The sequence below is a fragment of the Schistocerca piceifrons genome, chromosome 3 (genome assembly GCF_021461385.2).
Source record: "Schistocerca piceifrons isolate TAMUIC-IGC-003096 chromosome 3, iqSchPice1.1, whole genome shotgun sequence".
Lineage (NCBI taxonomy): Eukaryota > Metazoa > Arthropoda > Insecta > Orthoptera > Acrididae > Schistocerca > Schistocerca piceifrons.
The window spans coordinates 369,126,647-369,146,849 of NC_060140.1; the positions used below are offsets into that span (position 1 = coordinate 369,126,647).

The 20,203-nt window shown below is 43.3% G+C and overlaps 1 protein-coding gene across 1 annotated transcript in view; it reads left to right on the forward strand.

The window, feature by feature from the left end:
• LOC124789753 (zinc transporter ZIP13 homolog) overlaps positions 1-20,203 on the forward strand; it is a 202,032-nt gene that overhangs the window by 145,000 nt on the left and 36,829 nt on the right. The window contains exon 2 of the mRNA XM_047257206.1: positions 14,241-14,354. Coding sequence (XP_047113162.1) covers positions 14,241-14,354 — 114 coding nt within the window. The remainder of the gene's footprint in view (positions 1-14,240; positions 14,355-20,203) is intronic.

The window sequence follows — 20,203 nt, forward strand, 5'->3', positions numbered from 1 at the left end:
ATCCATGCCCGAGGCAGGATTCGAACCTGCGACCGTAGCAGCAGCGCGATTCCGGACTGAAGCGCCTAGAACCGCTCGGCCACACCGGCCGGCAACCATCAGGATGCGAGTGCTGTAAGCACCACGTTGATCAGTTTCCTAGCGAGTGTGTACTGTTGTGTCGTCCATGGCAGTCGGCGATTGGGGGTGGTTCGTAAAATCTAGTTACTGTAAACAGCCATACAAATATTGTTGTGTCGTTCATGGCAGTCGGCGATTGGGGGTGGTTCGTAAAATCTAGTTACTGTAAACAGCCATACAAATATTTTAGCACTTGACAGAAGTTCAGTAACCTCTGCAAGTTTTTTCTCTTTTGTCCTTGCGAATTGGCAGTACTTGCATTGTCCGAACGTTGAGACCGTAAAGAGTATTAAATGCGTATTCTGTCAATACTTCATCTAACAGAGACCTGGAAGCGTAGCGCAAAGCCTGCTAAATAATTCGCAGGAGTGGAGCCAGCACGTTACGTTCTTTATTTGAAATACCTTTATGCTGTATGTTATCTTCGAAAGTAATGAGCACAGCATTGAGAAGGTTTGGCGTCATTTTTGCAGTCTATGCCCTGTATAATTATGTGATAATGTATAAGGTTATTCAAGAAGGAACAGATTTTTAATTTTTCTTTTAGGAGAGGCTGTAAAAATAGAAATTACCTCTGAAATCTTTGCAAGGAGACACGTGGTATACATGTTGCTGTGGAAGTTGATGACGCACACCGGCGCTTCTTTATCGCTTTTGCCCACTACTCATGAGTACGTTATGAAAGGGCGACGTCGACTTCCCTCTCTTTAGCTAACAGTAGCTTCACTATAAGCAGAGTGGCTTGTGACATTTACAAGTCCGTAAAAGATAGGAGCATATGTAAATGGAAAAGAACACTGCACTTTGTAACAGGTTTGATGATGGAAAAAATAGTTGTGTATGAATTGTGTTTTCAGATCGTACTTTGCAAATAAGCGTCACTGACAAGCGGTATAGTATAAATCTTCAGACAGCAGCGGAGAATATTCTAAGAACCAGTCTACAATTACAACCGTAAAAGTTGCGGTAAAGACAGCCATATGTATATATGTAAAGTCGTGTTAGTTACACTATTTATAACTCAAGAACGACTGGACCGATTTGGCTGAAAATTGATGGAGTGGTAGCTTAGAACCAGGAGACGGACATAGGACCTCGTTCTATCGCTATAAAACGCATGGAATAACAAAACGCAAATGACAGCTAAACGCCTTGGTTAAGTATCAGTATGTATCATCTGGGACGAATGCACAATGGCATAATCATGCATTAGAGGCACTTAACCGAATATTGAAACATCTACGCAATGACTCGAGATGCTTTGGAGGAACAATGATTTTACTGTCTGGCGATTTCCGCCAAACACTGCCATTACTTCCAAGATTAACGGCTGCAGACGAAATAAATGCTTGCCTCAAATCATTGAATCTATGGCGCCATGTGAAGAATTTCAGCTGACAACAAACATGAGAGTTGCATTGCTTAATGATAAATCTGCTGAAGATTTCTCTGAGCAATTGCTGACTATCGGTAATGGTCGAGTACCTGACGAAGAATCAAGCGGATTGATTTCATTTCCTCATATTTTCTGTGACTTTGTCTCATCGAAAGACGAACTTATCAACAAAGTATTCCCAAACATCATTACTAACTACAAAAGTAATGAATGGTTGAATGAGCGAGCAATTTTAGCGGCTAAGAATAAAGATGTAGATGACCTAAACTACATAATTCAGAATGAGATCATTGGTAAAATGCATTCATTCAAATCTATTGACTGTGTAACAAATGAAGATGAAGCCACCAACTATCCAATTGAATTTTTAAACTCCTTGGATGTGCCTGGCTTACCACCGCACAATTTACGCCTAAAAGTTGGCTCCGTAGTAATCATGCTTCGAAACATAAACCAACCAAAACTGTGCAACGGTACGCGTTTGGTGGTGAGTAAATTGATGAAAAATGTTATTTACGCGACGATACTCAAAGGGAAATTCGAAGGTGAGGAAGTTCTCATTCCGATGATCCCGATGATCCCAACCGATATGCCGGTTGAGTTTAAAAGACTTCAATTTCCGATTCGTCTTGCATTCGCCATGACCATTAACAAATCACAAGGCTAATCCTTGAAAGTTTGTGATTTAAATCTGGAATATCCATGTTTTTCACATGGTCAATTATATGTGGCATGTTCACGGGTCGGAAGGATCACCTGCGTTGTTTGTTCTTGCGCCTGATAATAAAACAAAAAATGTCGTGTATCACAAGGTATTTAATTGAAGAGTGGAAGCATGCACCAGAAAACAAAGAATAAAGAATCATTAAAATACTTAATTTTTTATTTGTATTTCCTAATAAGAAATTGAACTTAACATCCAAAATATGGTTATTTATTTGCTTTAAGGCGGAACAGAGTTCACCGAGTCAGCTAGTTGTTACATATATAACGATCGAGTTTTGTGTTGTACATTGTAAGATTTTCCCAAGCGATTAAATTTTTTTTCGGTGAGTGAATATCTCATGTTTCCTGTAATGTTAGAAATTAAGTGTGGAAATTTCTTACGTAATGTAAATGGAAACCACCATGACGATCAATCGCTCCTGCGCCGGAAGTTTATCCTGCCAACTGCAGCGAGCAGATTGCCCGGAAATTGACGTTCAAGGCAGTCTCTATTTACAGTAGCTAATGGAGGCGAAGACATCGCTTACAGAATAGAGGAAAAGCGTGAAAACAACGTCGCCGCCAAATACATTATACTGTCCTCTGTTATCCGTATTCTTTTCATTGCATGGCGTTAGCCCATATTACATCATTCTAGTAGGACTTTTGTCGTCTTGTGTATTTTTTATTTTAATTTAGCCTGTGCTAACTTCCGACTTCTTCATCTTGTATGATAGAATTCGTGCCTTCATGGGAAGTGGAGGGGATTTTTCACGGACTAGAGACATTTGTATTTCTAATTAGTACTTGTCACTTCATGTAAAGATACAAGTTATCATGCACACTTAGATTGTGAAGACCACAACTGAGTTTTTCCGCGTTGCTACAGTACGATTTACTTGACAGGGAGCGGCTTTGACAGCTCCCGCCAGCAATAGGCTAATGGAAGCCGTTGTCGGCTGCCACCGTGTTACCACGGCCATTTTCCGAAACATTGTGCTGATCAGTTCTCATTTACGAAAGTTTATCTGGTAATAAGAAAATTTCGCCTAGTCCGTTACGGAATGAGATACTTTGGTAGTTAAAGAAACAAATATTATTTCGTTGCGTTCAGTAGTTTTGGAGATATGACGTGATAAGTTTGAAACTATTTCCCGAACGGAAAAAATTCCGATTCTAATTAAAATGAATAACAGATATGCGGGAGGGTTACATACGTTCTGCAGATCTATACTATAGGTAAATTTCTCATTTACAGCATGAATTTTGTAGTTTTCAGATATTAAAGCGATCTCTTATCGCCGTGGAAAATGGAACGCTCTCGTGGCTACCTGGGCACAGTACTTCCCAAAAACGTCGCAACTTCATACGCGAACTAATTCGAAGCACACCATAACAGTTGTGGATAAAAGCTTTTTATCCGTCACTCGCGTGCCTACGTCGTGACGTGCGTGCGACTCGAAGGTTATATGCACCGTTACCTGTCACTTTCGTTTCAGTTACCTCGCTTCTTTACGCTCGCACTCACACTAGGGACGAGATCTTTCACAGTGATCGGATTGTATGTAATGGGTTGCTGGTGCCTAGGTGATGGCGCTAGCAATGTCACTGTTACGACAGAAGAAGAAGCAGGTTGCTCACTTGGCGTGGTTGCTAGGCGGCAGGGGTGGTCGCCGGTAGCGATCGACTTCCAGCGGTCGACTCACGGAGTCGAGCGAGCGGAGGCTGGTCGAGCTGCGGGAGTCGAGGCGGGTGCGGAGACGCGGCGCGTGGTGCTGGGCAGTCACTGGCGCCTCGGCAGCCGCCGCGGCGGCGTCGCCCTCCTGGTCGAAGCGCTGACGTTTATTTCTGTCGCGGGGGCGGCCCGACCAGTGAGCGCTCCCTTCTGGGCATCAACAAGCCGCCACGAACGGCTGTCTGCTGACCGCGTTATCTTGTACACAAACATCATTACTGCCAAAGCCGTTCACCCCCTTACCTGTAGGCTCTTATTCGATGCTGCCCTCATCGTTCGATTGTGTCCACTGCCCATGACCTTTTAACACAATCCAAGCCATGTTGCTTGGCAGTAGGAGAGGTACTCGGGGGGTGATCCCGAGTTTTTGAAACCATCTATATAGTGATGTAGATTAGGGTTCCAGGTATCACAGCCTCCAGCCATTCACCCAGGTGTGTCCTCGTTTGCGAATAGTCAACGAAAAAACCTCTCATAATTCCGCGTGATGCCCTGTAACGTCAAAAAATAGCATTGCATAGCCTATTGGCGTAGCGTAATGGTGAGGGGTACATTACTCTTATGCTGAAGGTTCTGTATGTTTAAATTTTTTATTTTGAAGCCTTTATCGAAATGAATGTCCAAATTTTTTTTGTTCAGTTGATTGTATTTTTCTTATTTTTAATCCTTTATCTCATTGTTTTAATCATCGTTTTGACTTTTTGGTTGGCTCTCGCTTTTCTTCCTTTCCGTATTTTTTTATTTTGAATCTTTGCGCATGTGTCGTTTTTGTTTATCTATCATAATAGTTAAAAATCTGACAATGCTGATCTATGGGTGAGAAACAAGAAATAATCTATTCATATTGAGTGTGCCATGGTGTTAAGAAGGTATTTTTCATTACAAGATATACTTCTTTGGACGGTAATCGTCGCGCTTGCATTTACCTCATAAATTCCCGTTGCCTACAGACACAATAAAGCAGATGAAAAAAAAATAGTTCAAATGGCTCTGAGCACTATGGGACTTAACGGGACTTAACTTCTGAGATCATCAGTCCCCTAGAACTTAGAACTACTTAAACCTAACTAATCTAAGGACAGCACACACATCCATGCCCGAGGCTGGAGTCGAACCTGCGACCGTAGCGGTAGCGCGGTTCCAGACAGTAGCGCCTAGAACCGAAGCAGATGAAGATTCAAAGGAAAGAAAGAATTATAAATAAAACAAAATTCATGCCAAATGAAGAAAAGAAATAATGAATGCAATAATATGGACAAGAAATTGAGATGATAAAAACGGAAAACAATTGCATCGACGTTACTACATAATAATAATTAAAGTCACATGAACTACAATTCCAGACGTTAAAGAATGAAAGTAAGAAAAAATGAAAGCAAATAAAAAAGTTAAAACTATGACTAAAATAATGTGACAGTTGATTAGAAATAAAAAATTAATGTAAACCATTTAATTAAATATAAAAATGTGGCAATTCATTTCGATAAAGATTTGAAAAAAAAAAATTTATAGCTACCCTTCGGGATTCGTATGTAGAATCTTCTGCATATAAGTTACGTATTCGAACGATTACGCTGTACAACTAGCCTGCATAAAGCTTCTATTTTTAAAGCATTAAACTATCATACGAAATTACGAAAGTTTTTTTCGTCGATTACTTGCAAACGAGGGACAACCACGGGGAATGGCTGCGGGATGTGATAGCTGGAACCCGAACGTACACAACTATACACATGGGTTCAAAAAGTTAGTCGCACCCGTGGAGACCTCTCCTTGTTAGCCTAGTCTTGGACAGACTTTGTCTGAATTGCTTGTTGAAATAATTGAACGAAAATAAGGCCGTCAGGTAATAATACTAGATGATTCCTTCGAAAGAGTAAATACAATAACAGAAATAGACTTGAGCTCTGCATTAAAGGACATCGCTAGTATCCTAATGGCAGCGTTGGACAATAGCTTTGTCATGTCCACCGATTCCAGAGCTACAAGATTGGTGAGGGTAGCAACACACAATCTGTTATTTGGGCTGGCTATGCAAAAAATAAATAAATTAATAACAAATAAAAATTATGAGCACAGGAATCCAGAGAAGAACTGCATGCTTGATAACTTTCAGTTCACAGGCTATGGTGAGATGAGCATAAGAGACCGCCGTTGAACGTGGGAGAAGTCGGAGAAACAATTGCTCACGGAGAGTTTATCTGAATACTCAAACGTGGTTTTCCTGTGGCGTCAGTAACGTTAGTGATCGGCGAACCCGGCGTCGGAAACGGTGCTCGCCCTTCACGTAGACGGCAGCACGACTCGTCTGCTCCCCGACACTGCCCCTCTAGAACTGCCCTGTTGTTCCACCATGAAGACCGTTAACATCCCTTAGGAGAATCGCATGAGGGAACTTCCAGCAGTTGATATTCTCATGCTGCCAACCCAAAGGGTTAATATTGTGTGTCCGCTTAGGACTCTATCTCAGTCCCTCGCGATCAGTGCCCACACTGAGGTATTCGGGTACTTATGAGCAATAAATCTGTAAGAGCTTGGCCAATAAAAAGGGAAGGTCTGGTTTGTAAGTTTCAGTGAGGCCCACAGCCTTAATCTGCGAAGAATTTGCAATACAGCCTACAGCGATTGTGAGACTACAGAATGGTATTTGTCTCGAATGCCATTACTGCATACGTCGTACTATAGTGTTGTAGCATCCGAGCGCAGAGCCTTAATAGTAACAGACAGTGGACTCTGATGGAGTAGGAGGCAACAGGGTACATGATTATCACTCCTCGTTCATTTCTACCTTGACTAGGGAGGGAGAAAACGACCTGACGTTTTCTGTTCATTTTTTATTTTTATTTTTTCCCCTCGTTTTCCATATATTGTGTTGGTCACTGGAGTCACTCGAAACTGAGTACTGACATATTGTGTTAAAGATAGAGAAGGTGTCAGCCACTGTCTTAATTAAGAGAGCATACCCTGAGAGAAATGAAAATTTAGGAACACCTCGCGAACATAATTATAAACGAGCAAACTTTAAGTTGAGAGTACGATTTCAGTTTTCTAAGTACTGTTCCATCTCTTCGTTGCAGTCCTATATATTTCACTTCAAATGAGTTTTGAATCTCTTTATGATGTTTAAACGTTAAAATTAAACAAATGCCGACAATATTGTTGTAGGCTGCCTGTTTATTTTGCTAACTGATCGTCGGCTCGTCGACGGAACATGGGCCTGATACTAAGTATATGGTGGTTTTAAATTCATATTGTGAAAGCTAAAGTAGATTGTTGAATCGAGCATGTAGTTGAACTTCTTCGTATTTAGCATTTGGGGGGAAATGTTACGTCTGCTGTTACAAATGCGTCCTAATTTGTCCATATCAATCTTCTGACACACAACACTTGCATTTCTGTTTCTTTCGTTGGAATACACACGTCTCGTTAACTTTAGTTCTGCAGTTTGGCTTTTGTAACAGCAATAAGGGGACCACATCCTAACCACGAGAAACACCTCCATACTGTAACATCACCTCCTTCTTACATCACTGTTGGCGCTACACATGATGGCAGGTAACGTGCTCCAGGCATTAGCCAAACGCAAACCCTGTCGTCGTATTGCCAAAGGATATAACGTGATTCATCACTTCAGATCACTCCTTTTAGTCATCCACTGTCCAGTGCCGTCACTTTTACACCACGTCGAGCGTCGTTTAGCTCTGAGCACAGAAATGCGTAGGTTATGAGAGGAACTGGTGGACCATTGCAAGCCATCCTTTTTAACTCACCGCCCACAATCATTGTGCTAACTAGACTGGTAATAGCACTTCGGAACACACGAGTGGTCCTGTTTACTGATATCGTACGATTTGTTTTATAACGACCGGCGCGATGCTCTAAGATCGCTGTCCACTATTACATGAGATCTGTCTGGTCTTGTTCTAGCTGCAGTTGTCCCTTCGCATTTTCACTGCGCATTAACATCAACAGTCGACTGGGGCAGCTTTAGAAGAATGAAATAACTCAGGTGGCATCCAAAGAGGCCACGTGACGGACTCACTCTACTGTTCCTGCTTCCATAGTTAAAACACAATACTACCCGCGTCCTTTTCTGCTGGCGGGTTCGCCTCTCGTGATGTAAGTGGCCAGGTCCTCACTGATAGGGATGACCTAATACTTTTGATCAAATAGTGTATGCAGATGCAGAATGTAGGCTCTTCTCTACTTCAATATTCGACGATCGAAGAACGAAAGAACAACTCGTAGTCGTAACAGTGGAGTGTGTGTGTGTGTGTGTGTGTGTGTGTGTGTGTGTGTTATTGACGAAGGCTGTGGCCGAAAGCTATATGCGGGTGTCTTTCAATTGTGCGTGTCTGCAGCTGGACGTGTCTTCTTTACGGTGAGCAGAAATCTGTCTTTTCTTACATTGTTGACATTCCTACCTGGAGTTCCCATTATTTGATTAAGTTTCTTTGGTAGATCTGGCTTAGTGTAGCCAGTACGCTCAATACGTTACCAGCTAAGACTCCTTTGATGAAGTTCGTAATTATGCAGCACTTGCCCTTCGTTGTCACCAAAAACAAGATTCCTGCAACCCATAGCAACGCTGCCGTTGCTCTCCGCGTGAGTTACCTGTATCCGAATTACATGAGATTATTTGTCAGGGACTGGTTTTGTATTTGAGACCTTTGATTTGCGAATCAGTTGGCGGGCAGACTGGAATACAGGCGACGGTGTGTCTCGCCTGCTTTAAATGTGAGAGTGCGAAGTCTATTTATTCTTGATGGGCCGCATTGCGACCATAGCTGACCGTCGCGGAGCAAGCGTATAGATAGAACGGCGTCACGTCGTCGTGAGACTCGAGGGCGCGGTGGCGGCGAAGGCGGGGCGCGTGTCACACGGAGCGAGTTATCCTGCGAGTTTGCGCGATGGCGCTGCTGACTGCTAGCCAGTTGTCCTGTAGGGAGGTTGGCATGTTTTTTATGATGGAATGAAGATCCGATGCTATGTTCCTTGTAAGATTGTTTGAATGTTGTCAGCGTTGGCCAATCAGGAGTCTCGTCGGTTCAGACGAGAGCGCAACCACGCTAGAAAGACTCTTGGTTGGAACTTAACCCCACACTGTTTTTTTAGTACAGCGAATGGTTCCACAGGGGAATAATGAAATAAAGTATAGCTTTGATTAATTCATATAGATAATAATCGTGTTTAGATTCTGCGATGAGCATTTCGATGATGCTGATTGCAGGACCTCGTTACAAAACGCGCTGCTCTTCTTTGGATCGTCTCTATAGAATCAGCCCATTAAGGATCCCAGACTGACGAGCGGTAATCAGGAATCAGTCAAATGAGCGTTTTGTGACCTACTTTAGTCATCGGTGAATTCTGTCTGGCTTACATATTTTTTCGTAAATTAGTTTTACACCATAAGCATACTCCTGGATATTAAATGGTTGTTACTGTTTTCGTTGATTAATCGCCAATCGTGTATCCAGTAATAATTGAATCTTGTGTACAATACGTTACTTTTGTTAATGTTTAGTTTTACTAACAGAACCAAGCGTCGGTCCTTGGCGGGTCTTTCGGCGCTTTTCCTGTCGTTGTGACTTCCCTATACAGCATCGTCTGTGAACAGACTTGCGGAGCTTCCGACGTTATCCACAAGACCGTCTCTGGATCTTAATTTATAACATAAAATCCGTCGCAGAATGTTCTATCTGTATGTGACGGCTACTCTCAGGAACGGCTGTAGGGATTTTGATACGATTTTCACTAATAGAGGCCAACGGCCTTGCCGCTGTGGTAACACCGATTGTTGTCAGATCACCGAAGTTAAGCACTGTGGGGCTGAGCTAGCACTTGGATGGGTGACCACCTGGTCGGACGAGCGCTGTTGGCAGGCGGGATGCACTGAGCCAGCCCCAGTGAAGCAAACTGAGAAGTTACTTGATTGAGAAGTAGCGGCTCCGGTCTCGGTAATTGACATACGGCCGGGAGAGCGGTGTAGTGACCACATGCCCTTCCATATCCGCATCTAGTGACGCTGGGCTCAGGATGACACGGCGGCTGATCGGTACCGTTGGGCCTACCCGGCCTGTTCGGGAGTAGTTTAGTTTTTTTTCCACTAGTAGAGTGGCTGAATCACGGTGAGGATTTCTGTGTGTAATTTATTACCACCACACCAAACAGTATATTAAATGTGAACAGCAACAGCCCTCCAACATTCTCACTCGGATTGCGCTCGTAGTTCCTTTCACATCTCACAACTTCCTCCAGTCAAAAATTATATGTTGAATTCTGTGTGCTGGAATGTCTTGATCCAATTGCAAAAATATGGCTCTGAACACTGTGGGAGTTAACTTCTGAGGTCATCAGTCCCCTAGAACTTGTTGTTGTGGTCTTCAGTCCTGAGACTGGTTTGATGCAGCTCTCCATGCTACTCTATCCCGTGCAAGCTTCATCTCCCAGCACCTACTGCAGCCTACATTCTTCTGAATCCGCTTAGTGTAATCATCTTTTGGTCTCCCTCTACGATTTTTACCCTCCACGCTGCCCTCCAGTACCAAATTGGTGATCCCTTGATGCCTCAGAATATGTCCTACCAACCGATCCCTTCTTCTAGTCAAGTTGTGCCACAAACTCCTCTTCTCCCCAATTCTATTCAATACCTCCTCATTAGTTATGTGATCTGCCCATCTAATCCTCAGAATTCTTCTGTAGCACCACATTTCGAAAGCTTCTATTCTCTTCTTGTCTAAACTATTTATCGTCCATGTTTCACTTCCATACATGGCCACACTCCATACAAATACTTTCAGAAATGACTTCCTGACTCTTAAATCTATACTCGATGTTAACAAATTTCTCTTCTTCAGAAACGCTTTTCTTGCCATTGCCAGTCTACATTTTATATCCTCTCTACGTCGATCATCATCAGTTATTTTGCTCTCCAAATAGCAGATTTCATCTACTACTTTGTGTCTCATTTCCTGATCTGATTCCCTCAGCATCACCCGATTTAATTCGGCTACGTTCCATATCCTCGTTTTGCTTTTGTTGATGTTCATCTTATATCCTCCTTTCAAGACACTATCCATTCCGTTCAACTGCTCTTCCAAGTCCTTTGCTGTCTCTGACAGAATTACAATGTCATCGGCGAAGCTCAAAGTTTTTATTTCTTCTCCAAGGATTTAAATACCTACTCCGAAACTTTTCTTTTGTTTCCTTTACTGCTTGCTCAATATACAGATTGAATAACATCGGGGAGAGACTACAACCCTGTCTCACTCCCTTCCCAACCGCTGCTTCCCTTTCATGCCCCTCGACCCTTATAACTGCCATCTGGTTTCTGTACAAATTGTAAATAGCCTTTCGCTCCCTGTATTTTACCCCTGCCACATTCAGAATTTGAAAGAGAGTATTCCAGTCAACATTGTCGCTAGAACGTAGAACTACTTAAACCTAACCAACCTAAGGACACCACACACATCCTTGCCCGAGGCAGGATTCGAACTTGCGACCGTAGCGTTCACGCGGTTCGACTGTAGCGCCTAGAACCGCTCGGCCACCCCGGCCGGCGATCCAATTGCAAAGCTGGTCCAATGCTCCATAAGGTCGTTTTTTTATTGCCTACGCGACAGTGTCCAACGCGCGCGCACTCAACTCCCAGAATTGGAGTTGGAAAATAATGAAAAGCGGCAACGGTGTCAGAGTTAGTGGTCTCGTGATAACGGAGGGCGCGACAGGCCCTCTCCCTAGTCCCGGCCTCTTCATTTCCACTTACTTCATTAAGGCCATGTCACACGGATCCAGTTAAAAGTTGTACGTTTGCTCGATAGCTCTCATGACTGTAGGACTAGCAGGCAATGGGGCCAGGTGGCTGGCACGTGATAGAAGGTCTGCAGTAATTTGTTTCCTGTTCCAGTTTCCGACGTTCAGGAAAATAAAAAAAAATTGCGTTATTTGATGTATCGTTGCCGAGCACAGCAAAATCAGAGGCTAATGAACAAAGAGAAAAGAACGCAACTGTGTTCAAGAATATGGATACAGAGGAGAAATACTGGAAGGGGTTGCTCTATGCTTCAAGAATTGACGTCAGCATTCGAATGAAACTTATTTTCTTTCATTGTGAAGAGTTGTGCTCCGCAGACAGGGTACATTCCAAAGAGGAGTCAAAATACTATATTACTTCCTCCTCAAACATCTCATGAAATGATCCAGACGTGGAAAATCTGAGAAACTCAAGGTCATTCGGAGGTTTATTATTAATAGTTTTTCTCATCATTCACGAATGGAGCAGAGAAGTGGGTGTCGGAAGTACCCTCCGTCACACGCCGTAAGGCGTACAAATGGAGGAGTAGTGTATGCAAGTGGACACTGTCCGATCGTGGAGGCGTTGATTTGGGGGAGAGGGGTGCAATTCCCCGACTGCACAAACATCTTCCCGATTTAGATGCTTATTAATGTCCCATAATCACTTGAGACGAATGACAGGTGATTCCAAAAGGAGGCCTTAGTCTGTTTCCTTCCCAATCTATATCCACTCAGAGCTTGCTATTCGCCACTATTGACCTCGTCGTCGACTGGACATCATACTCGAAGAGATCTGTTACACCTTGCTGTGCTCTTGAGTAATCGGTGTACCAAATTCGCCACATTGCGCTTTACTGCCACCTACCCTTGGTCAGAAAGAGTTATAAAGAAAGGCTTTCGTAAGTAACAGAACTGTGGAAATTGTCTGCTATAAAATACAAGCTGTTTGATTTCTGAGGCGGGGAGATAACATGATTCCGTATCGCAAACGGTTCCGCCACATAGCTTATCTTACATAATACACTTGTTTCCTTCTTCATGTCCTGTACTATGAATGGAATCCAAATATTTAAGGAAAATAAAAATCAATATAAATATCTTCTATAACACTATGCAAACTTCGTAGAAACGCACAGAAAGACACAGTATTTACTTCATGAATAATTTATTTTAATCCAAAAAGTCCCACTTTCAGTCTTCTGGTGAGTTAATGACGTGTAATGGGCCAGTAGTCCACAGATCCCACATTTATTCTTCCATTGAGGGAAAATCTGCCTCGCCTGCTCACAGATCATTTAGCATCTAGTCCACGTTGTTTTACAATTGCGCCGCTCAACAGATTTAAGTGATTACAGATAGTATCTTTAGGACCGCTACAGCATTTGTGTCGGCGAAAAGTTTACTTATTCCTAATACAAATATTCCATTATTTACAACAAACCCAATATATTTGTATGCACTTCAGCGAATCTATTATCGTGCTACATTTTTCCTACCTTTGCCTCTAGGTTTCACTTCAGCTGGCTTAAACATTTCTTACTACGAAACATCTTCCGCGTAAATCAAGTGCTAATGTACGAATGAGCGTGAACACGTGCCGCTGCATTTGCTGCTTTTGTACTGGGCGCCAAAAATACAAAGTATAGTTAGTAGGAGCAGCTGTATGAAGTGTCTCATGCCCCTGGAATGTCCCACTAGTTAGAGCTGCAGACAGCATGGAGGCAGTGGGCCAAATCAAACTGGATGAACCGAGACTATAAAACCCAACAGCACATTAAAAAAAAAAATCTCTTGCTGAGAGAAATGTAAATATATCAGTGTGCGGATAAACGGATTAAAAGAATTTCGCAGGCACTTGTATACGTATCATTCTATTTTCAAGGCCGAAGTTATTTCAATACGTTGTGACATTATTTCGAGTCGTTGACTGCCTAGCATTTATTTCAGATGTTGCTTTCTTTGGGAAATTCTGCGTCTAACTTTGGGAAATATAGGAAGATACAAAATCTGGAAAAAAGAACCTAACAAACGTTGGTTCATGCCTCGGGCTGAGTGCACTCTGCTTGCCAACGGCGCCCGACGGTTCCGGACCCATCAAAGTTCTAGCAAAGCCCGACAGCGCTTAACTTCGCTTATCTGCCGGAAACCTGTGTTACCACTGCGGGCAAGGCCGTTGACGGTTGTCAAACACATCTAGGTAGAGGTGCCTGATGAAACGTGTGATGGTCTGTAAACGACGGATCGTAGCAGCAACAACTGTATTCTCTCTCTCTCTCTCTCTCTCTCTGTCTGTCTGTCTGTCTGTGTGTGTGTGTGTGTGTGTGTGTGTGTGTGTGTGTGTGTGTGTGTGTGTGTGTGCGCGCGCGCGCGCGCGCGCATTTGAGTCAGTTACGTTTTTTTGGTACTTTCATCTGTTTGTTCTGTTTGAAACAGTTAAGGAAATGCTTACTAGGAGAGCACGGACGTGATTGGCAGTGTGTGTTGTTGCAGAGGGGGGCTCGCGGACGCTCAAGGTGCTGCTGAGCTTCGCAGTGGGCTGTCTGCTGGGCGATGTGTTCCTGCACCTGCTGCCAGACATCTGGAGCCGGGAAGCGCTTCGACTCGGTGAGTTGCCTAACTTAACTCTACTACTTTTTATAGTTATTTCATTCAGTCCGAAGCAGGGACGGGTAAAAAATATAGATATTTGTCATCTGTATGTAAATTATCGATACGTCGAATATTCTATACTTAGTGCAGAATATCGAAAGCGATAGATTTATAGGTCAGCGGTGAGCACCGTGTAGATTTTGATGAGTTGAGTTTGCGAGTACCAACATATATGGCTTATATGGTCGTATGTTCTGACTTCATTGACTTAGAAGCTTTACTTTTTTGCATCGTCAAGGGTCCGCAAGCCTTAATATGTGACTTTAAATTTTTAAATTTCATTTTGACACGTCTACACGTTCCTGTAGAAGAAAAAAGGTTTTGAACAGTCGGAATGACAGACGGACAAAAAAGTGAACCTATAACGATTCCGTATTTACCGAGTGAGGTACAGTTCCCTAATTAGGAGCACCATGTAATGTCACCTCAAAGCTGCCCGTTAACTTACTTTCATATCAGTTTGTTTTATTGTGTCTTGTTAGCGAAACTATTTTGCAATGTAAACTCAATTGGTGTAGGTGTTGTTAATCTTTATGCGGTTTCAAAAATGATGACTAATTACCTAATGTTTAAGATGATCTAGCCCAAAAGCAGATCATCGTAGCACTGAGAGTTTTAGTACAAAAATAGAACTTTGAGGTGTTTACTACTGTGCAGTAAAAAAAAAATTATGATTTTTGTTTTACCCCATTGTTTTAGATTCTTTGCTCAACGTGAAAACATTCCAACACAAAACAGACAACTCATGATGATAGAAGGCTGGTATACCACAACACTATAAGAAGAGTGAAACATCTGAGTATCTGTTGCCAACTTAAAAGTCAACGCAGGATATTCAAAATACGTTGGGAGGAAAAACCTCAAGAAAAAATGGGCGGTTTTAAGAACCAGAAAGTCCAAAATAGTGGGATAGAACAAATTTTGCAATTTTTTGGTAATACACAGTAGTAAACAACTTACCTGTTTTATACCGAAACTCGCAGTTGCAAGATGAGCCACTTTTGAGCAAGACTATTTTTCCCCTGAAAAGTTAGCAGATTAATCGTCACGTTTGAAAAGACAAAAACCTTTTTTCCCTGTAATGTTTCGCTACAAGGCAGAATAAAACAGATTTGATACGAAAGTTTAAATTTTTTCAGCACTGTAAACGGAGACGTCCCAACCCTTAGAAAAATGTGGCAAAAGTTCAGGAAGCCTGCACAGGATAAAAGCTTGGTGCAAGGATTGACAGTCTCTCAGGTTCAAATCCTGCCTCGGGCATGGATGTGTGTGATGTCCTTAGGTTAGTTAGGTTTAAGTAATTCTAAGTTCTAGGGGACTGATGACCTCAGATGTTAAGTCCCATAGTGCTTAGAGCCATTCGAACCATTCGATTGACAGCTGATACTGAACATAAACAAATGTATCATATTGCACATAAATAGGTAGGAAGGCCCATTACTGTAAGATCACACGATTGCAGAACAATCACTGGAAGCAGTCACATACATTAAATATGTATGGTAGGCGTAAAGAGTGTTTTAAAATGGAACAATCACGTAAAACTAATCGTAGAAAGGCAGATGCTTGACAGATTCAGTAGAAGAAGCATCAGGAAGTGTAACCCAGCCACGAAGATATTAGCTTATAGAACTTCAGGCTACGTCCATGGAAGAGTCAGTCAATATATTGCTTCGGCCAACGTGTATCTTGCGAAAATATACACTCCTGGAAATGGAAAAAAGAACACATTGACACCGGTGTGTCAGACCCACCATACTTGCTCCGGACACTGCGAGAGGGCTGTACAAGCAATGATCACACGCACGGCACAGCGGACACACCAGGAACCGCGGTGTTGGCCGTCGAATGGCGCTAGCTGCGCAGCATTTGTGCACCGCCGCCGTCAGTGTCAGCCAGTTTGCCGTGGCATACGGAGCTCCATCGCAGTCTTTAACACTGGTAGCATGCCGCGACAGCGTGGACGTGAACCGTATGTGCAGTTGACGGACTTTGAGCGAGGGCGTATAGTGGGCATGCGGGAGGCCGGGTGGACGTACCGCCGAATTGCTCAACACGTGGGGCGTGAGGTCTCCTCAGTACATCGATGTTGTCGCCAGTGGTCGGCGGAAGGTGCACGTGCCCGTCGACCTGGGACCGGACCGCAGCGACGCACGGATGCACGCCAAGACCGTAGGATCCTACGCAGTGCCGTAGGGGACCGCACCGCCACTTCCCAGCAAATTAAGGACACTGTTGCTCCTGGGGTGTCGGCGAGGACCATTCGCAACCGTCTCCATGAAGCTGGGCTACGGTCCCGCACACCGTTAGGCCGTCTTCCGCTCACGCCCCAACATCGTGCAGCCCGCCTCCAGTGGTGTCGCGACAGGCGTGAATGGAGGGACGAATGGAGACGTGTCGTCTTCAGCGATGAGAGTCGCTTCTGCCTTGGTGCCAATGATGGTCGTATGCGTGTTTGGCGCCGTGCAGGTGAGCGCCACAATCAGGACTGCATACGACCGAGGCACACAGGGCCAACACCCGGCATCATGGTGTGGGGAGCGATCTCCTACACTGGCCGTACACCACTGGTGATCGTCGAGGGGACACTGAATAGTGCACGGTACATCCAAACCGTCATCGAACCCATCGTTCTACCATTCCTAGACCGGCAAGGGAACTTGCTGTTCCAACAGCCAACGTGCCACCCAACGTGCTCTAGAAGGTGTAAGTCAACTACCCTGGCCAGCAAGATCTCCGCATCTGTCCCCCATTGAGCATGTTTGGGACTGGATGAAGCGTCGTCTCACGCGGTCTGCACGTCCAGCACGAACGCTGGTCCAACTGAGGCGCCAGGTGGAAATGGCATGGCAAGCCGTTCCACAGGACTACATCCACCATCTCTACGATCGTCTCCATGGGAGAATAGCAGCCTGCATTGCTGCGAAAGGTGGATATACACTGTACTAGTGCCGACATTGTGCGTGCTCTGTTGCCTGTGTCCATGTGCCTGTGGTTCTGTCAGTGTGATCATGTGATGTATCTGACCCCAGGAATGTGTCAATAAAGTTTCCCCTTCCTGGGACAATGAATTCACGGTGTTCTTATTTCAATTTCCAGGAGTGTAGTACAGGTAAAATTAGAGAGAATCGAGCTCACACGGAAATGTGCTTCCCGCGGATTGTTCGCGATTTGAACAGGAAGGGGTGAAACGCAGTCAATAATCTTTTCTTTTGGGCAACTTGAGCCACACATTTCTTTTCTACCCGATTCGATTCTATGCCTCTTCACTAATTATCATGGTGAATAAAATCTTGCGCACTTTCTGTTAAAATACTTTCATTAAAAAGTCATTACCACTTGCGCATTAATCGAGATGCACCTTCAGGTGATAGGTTTTTTTAAATAATCATGGTGCGGCATAGAGATTGCTGAGAGCCAATTCTCATCGGTCATCGTCAGGATAGAAACAGATAGCACGCTAAAAACGGTAGTTCATTAGTAAACTGACTGGGAGAGCGGATCACCACGCCGTAGACACCATAATTAGCACAGTAAGCTGTCAACGATATGGTGCTCCGCAGGCCACATCACCTGAATATACATCTTTATTAATGCGTAACCGGTAGTGTCGTTTACTAAAAAGTATTTTGACAGCCAATGCGGAAGTTTTAATAACCAAGTGGAATTTTGGCTGAGGTTGCCCGACCTTTAAAGTAACATTAGTTATCACTTCGTGTAAATGTAAACGTTTTCGTTGTCGTCAGGGACAGTTTAAGATTCCTATACATAATCCACCCTCAGATACAACTTAACAGCGGGCCCAGAACGGTATGATGCACTAGCTTCTTTGGATCTCCACCCTACTTGGAAGAAAAATATTGGAAACAAGCCCTGTACAGAGTTATTGAACTAATTTAGATATTCATTTGAATTATCTGGTTCTAATCATCACTGTCCCTTGTTACATCGTCTAGGAACTGTTTGAGTTCTGTTAATGTGGCCTTCGCGGTGCTCAGTGGTTTCGAAACACACTCCGTATCTGCTGCTCGCTTGTTGCTGTTATTGCTAAAACATGTTGGTATAAATGATATTATGTACTAATAAGAATAAATGTGTTAGTATATAACTTTCATGTACCTTCCGATGCCAATGCTTTGTAGTGTGATCTTTCTGTCCGCTGTAGACTTGTGTGCATTTGCACGGCTAGTCATTGGCAAGACCCAGGATTTCCCTTTTATTTGTGAAGACCGAAAGGCTGTTTTAATGTCATTTCTCTTCATTAGCGTTCTAGTTACAAAACTGAAGAAACCCAAGCTCTATGGCCTATTGTTGTCAATAAAGCATGAGATGTTTGTAAACTTATCTGTTGGATACTTCACACTGGTGAATCCGTTCATAGCACAGATTTTCGGCGACAAGTATGATTCTTTCACAGTGTACTGAATTCACCAAGACATTTTACGCCTGTGCTTGGTGCTGGTATCTGAGGCTATACAGATACAGAACCGCATGATTTGGCTTTCTTGTTCACACTAAGTTTTCCGTCAACTTTTCAGCATGCTACATCCCTAGGAAGCACTCTTTGTCCACTTCACGACGAACTTGATAATGCACTCACAACTACCGTCTAAGTGTCCCAAAAGCTCTTCCAATATTAGATCCGTGAAGCTAGAAAACGAACGCGTTGACGACGCAGCAATTAACAGATTTTCTAAAGGAGATGTGTTTGAAGAAGCGGAGAACACAACGTCTCTGTGAGGTATGACGCATCCCAGTCTCAACACAGACTACATCCCGTGATAATTCTGTTACCGATGATGCACGTGCGTCACTCCACAGTGAGATGTGGTGGGGGCCGACATGGCTACAGTCATCGCAGAGACGTAGCAACTGAAGTCGTTGGTATCACGTGTAATACTCCAATCTGAGAATCCATCACAAAAAATAAAAAAAATACTTGATAAGTTACAGCGCAAAACCAGCATATCTACTTATAACCACTGTTTTAAGTACTTCCGCTTTCGGTCATTGGTTATTTTCAACCATCCTAAAATCAGGGTGTCGTCCTGCGTCAAGTTGACGATCTTCGTGCATTGTCATACTGACCAAGACAATAAGAAAACGTGGAAGCTGATAACGAAAGCATTCAAAAATTGATTAACTTGACTCAGGATGACATGTCAGCCCCTTATGGCCACTGCCCACCGAAGTTCTTAGCTTACTAAATTTTCGCTAAATTAGAAGGAAGGTCAGCGTTGGCCGTGATATTGATAGCAAAATCGATTTTCAATCACATAGTGATCATCTTCAGTGCTGCGGTGTACGAATTAAACTCTTAGGCACTGGTAACCAAAGCTAAGAAACGATCACAGTAACTCGTTGTGTACACAGCACTCTATGAAGTCGCCAGTCAATAAATTTTCACTGTTGGTGCAGGAAAACTGTAGAATCAGGCATGACGTTTTAATTTATTACTTCTTTACTGCCATCTCTTTTCGTAAGACGTTTCGCAGACAATGTTTACATACAGGGTGGTCCATTGATCTTGGCCGGGCCAAATATCTCACGAAATAAGCCTCAAACGAAAAAACTACAAAGAACGAAACTTGTCTAGCTGGAAGGGGGGAAACCAGATGGCGCTGCCATGGGTCAAAAGGATATCAACTGCGTTTTTTTTTTTTTTTAAATAGGAACCCCCATTTTTATTACATATTTGTGTAGTACGTAAAGAAATATGAATGTTTTCGTTGGACCACTTTTTTCTCTTTGTGATAGATGGCGCTGTAATAGTCACAAATATATGGCTCACAATTTTAGGCGAA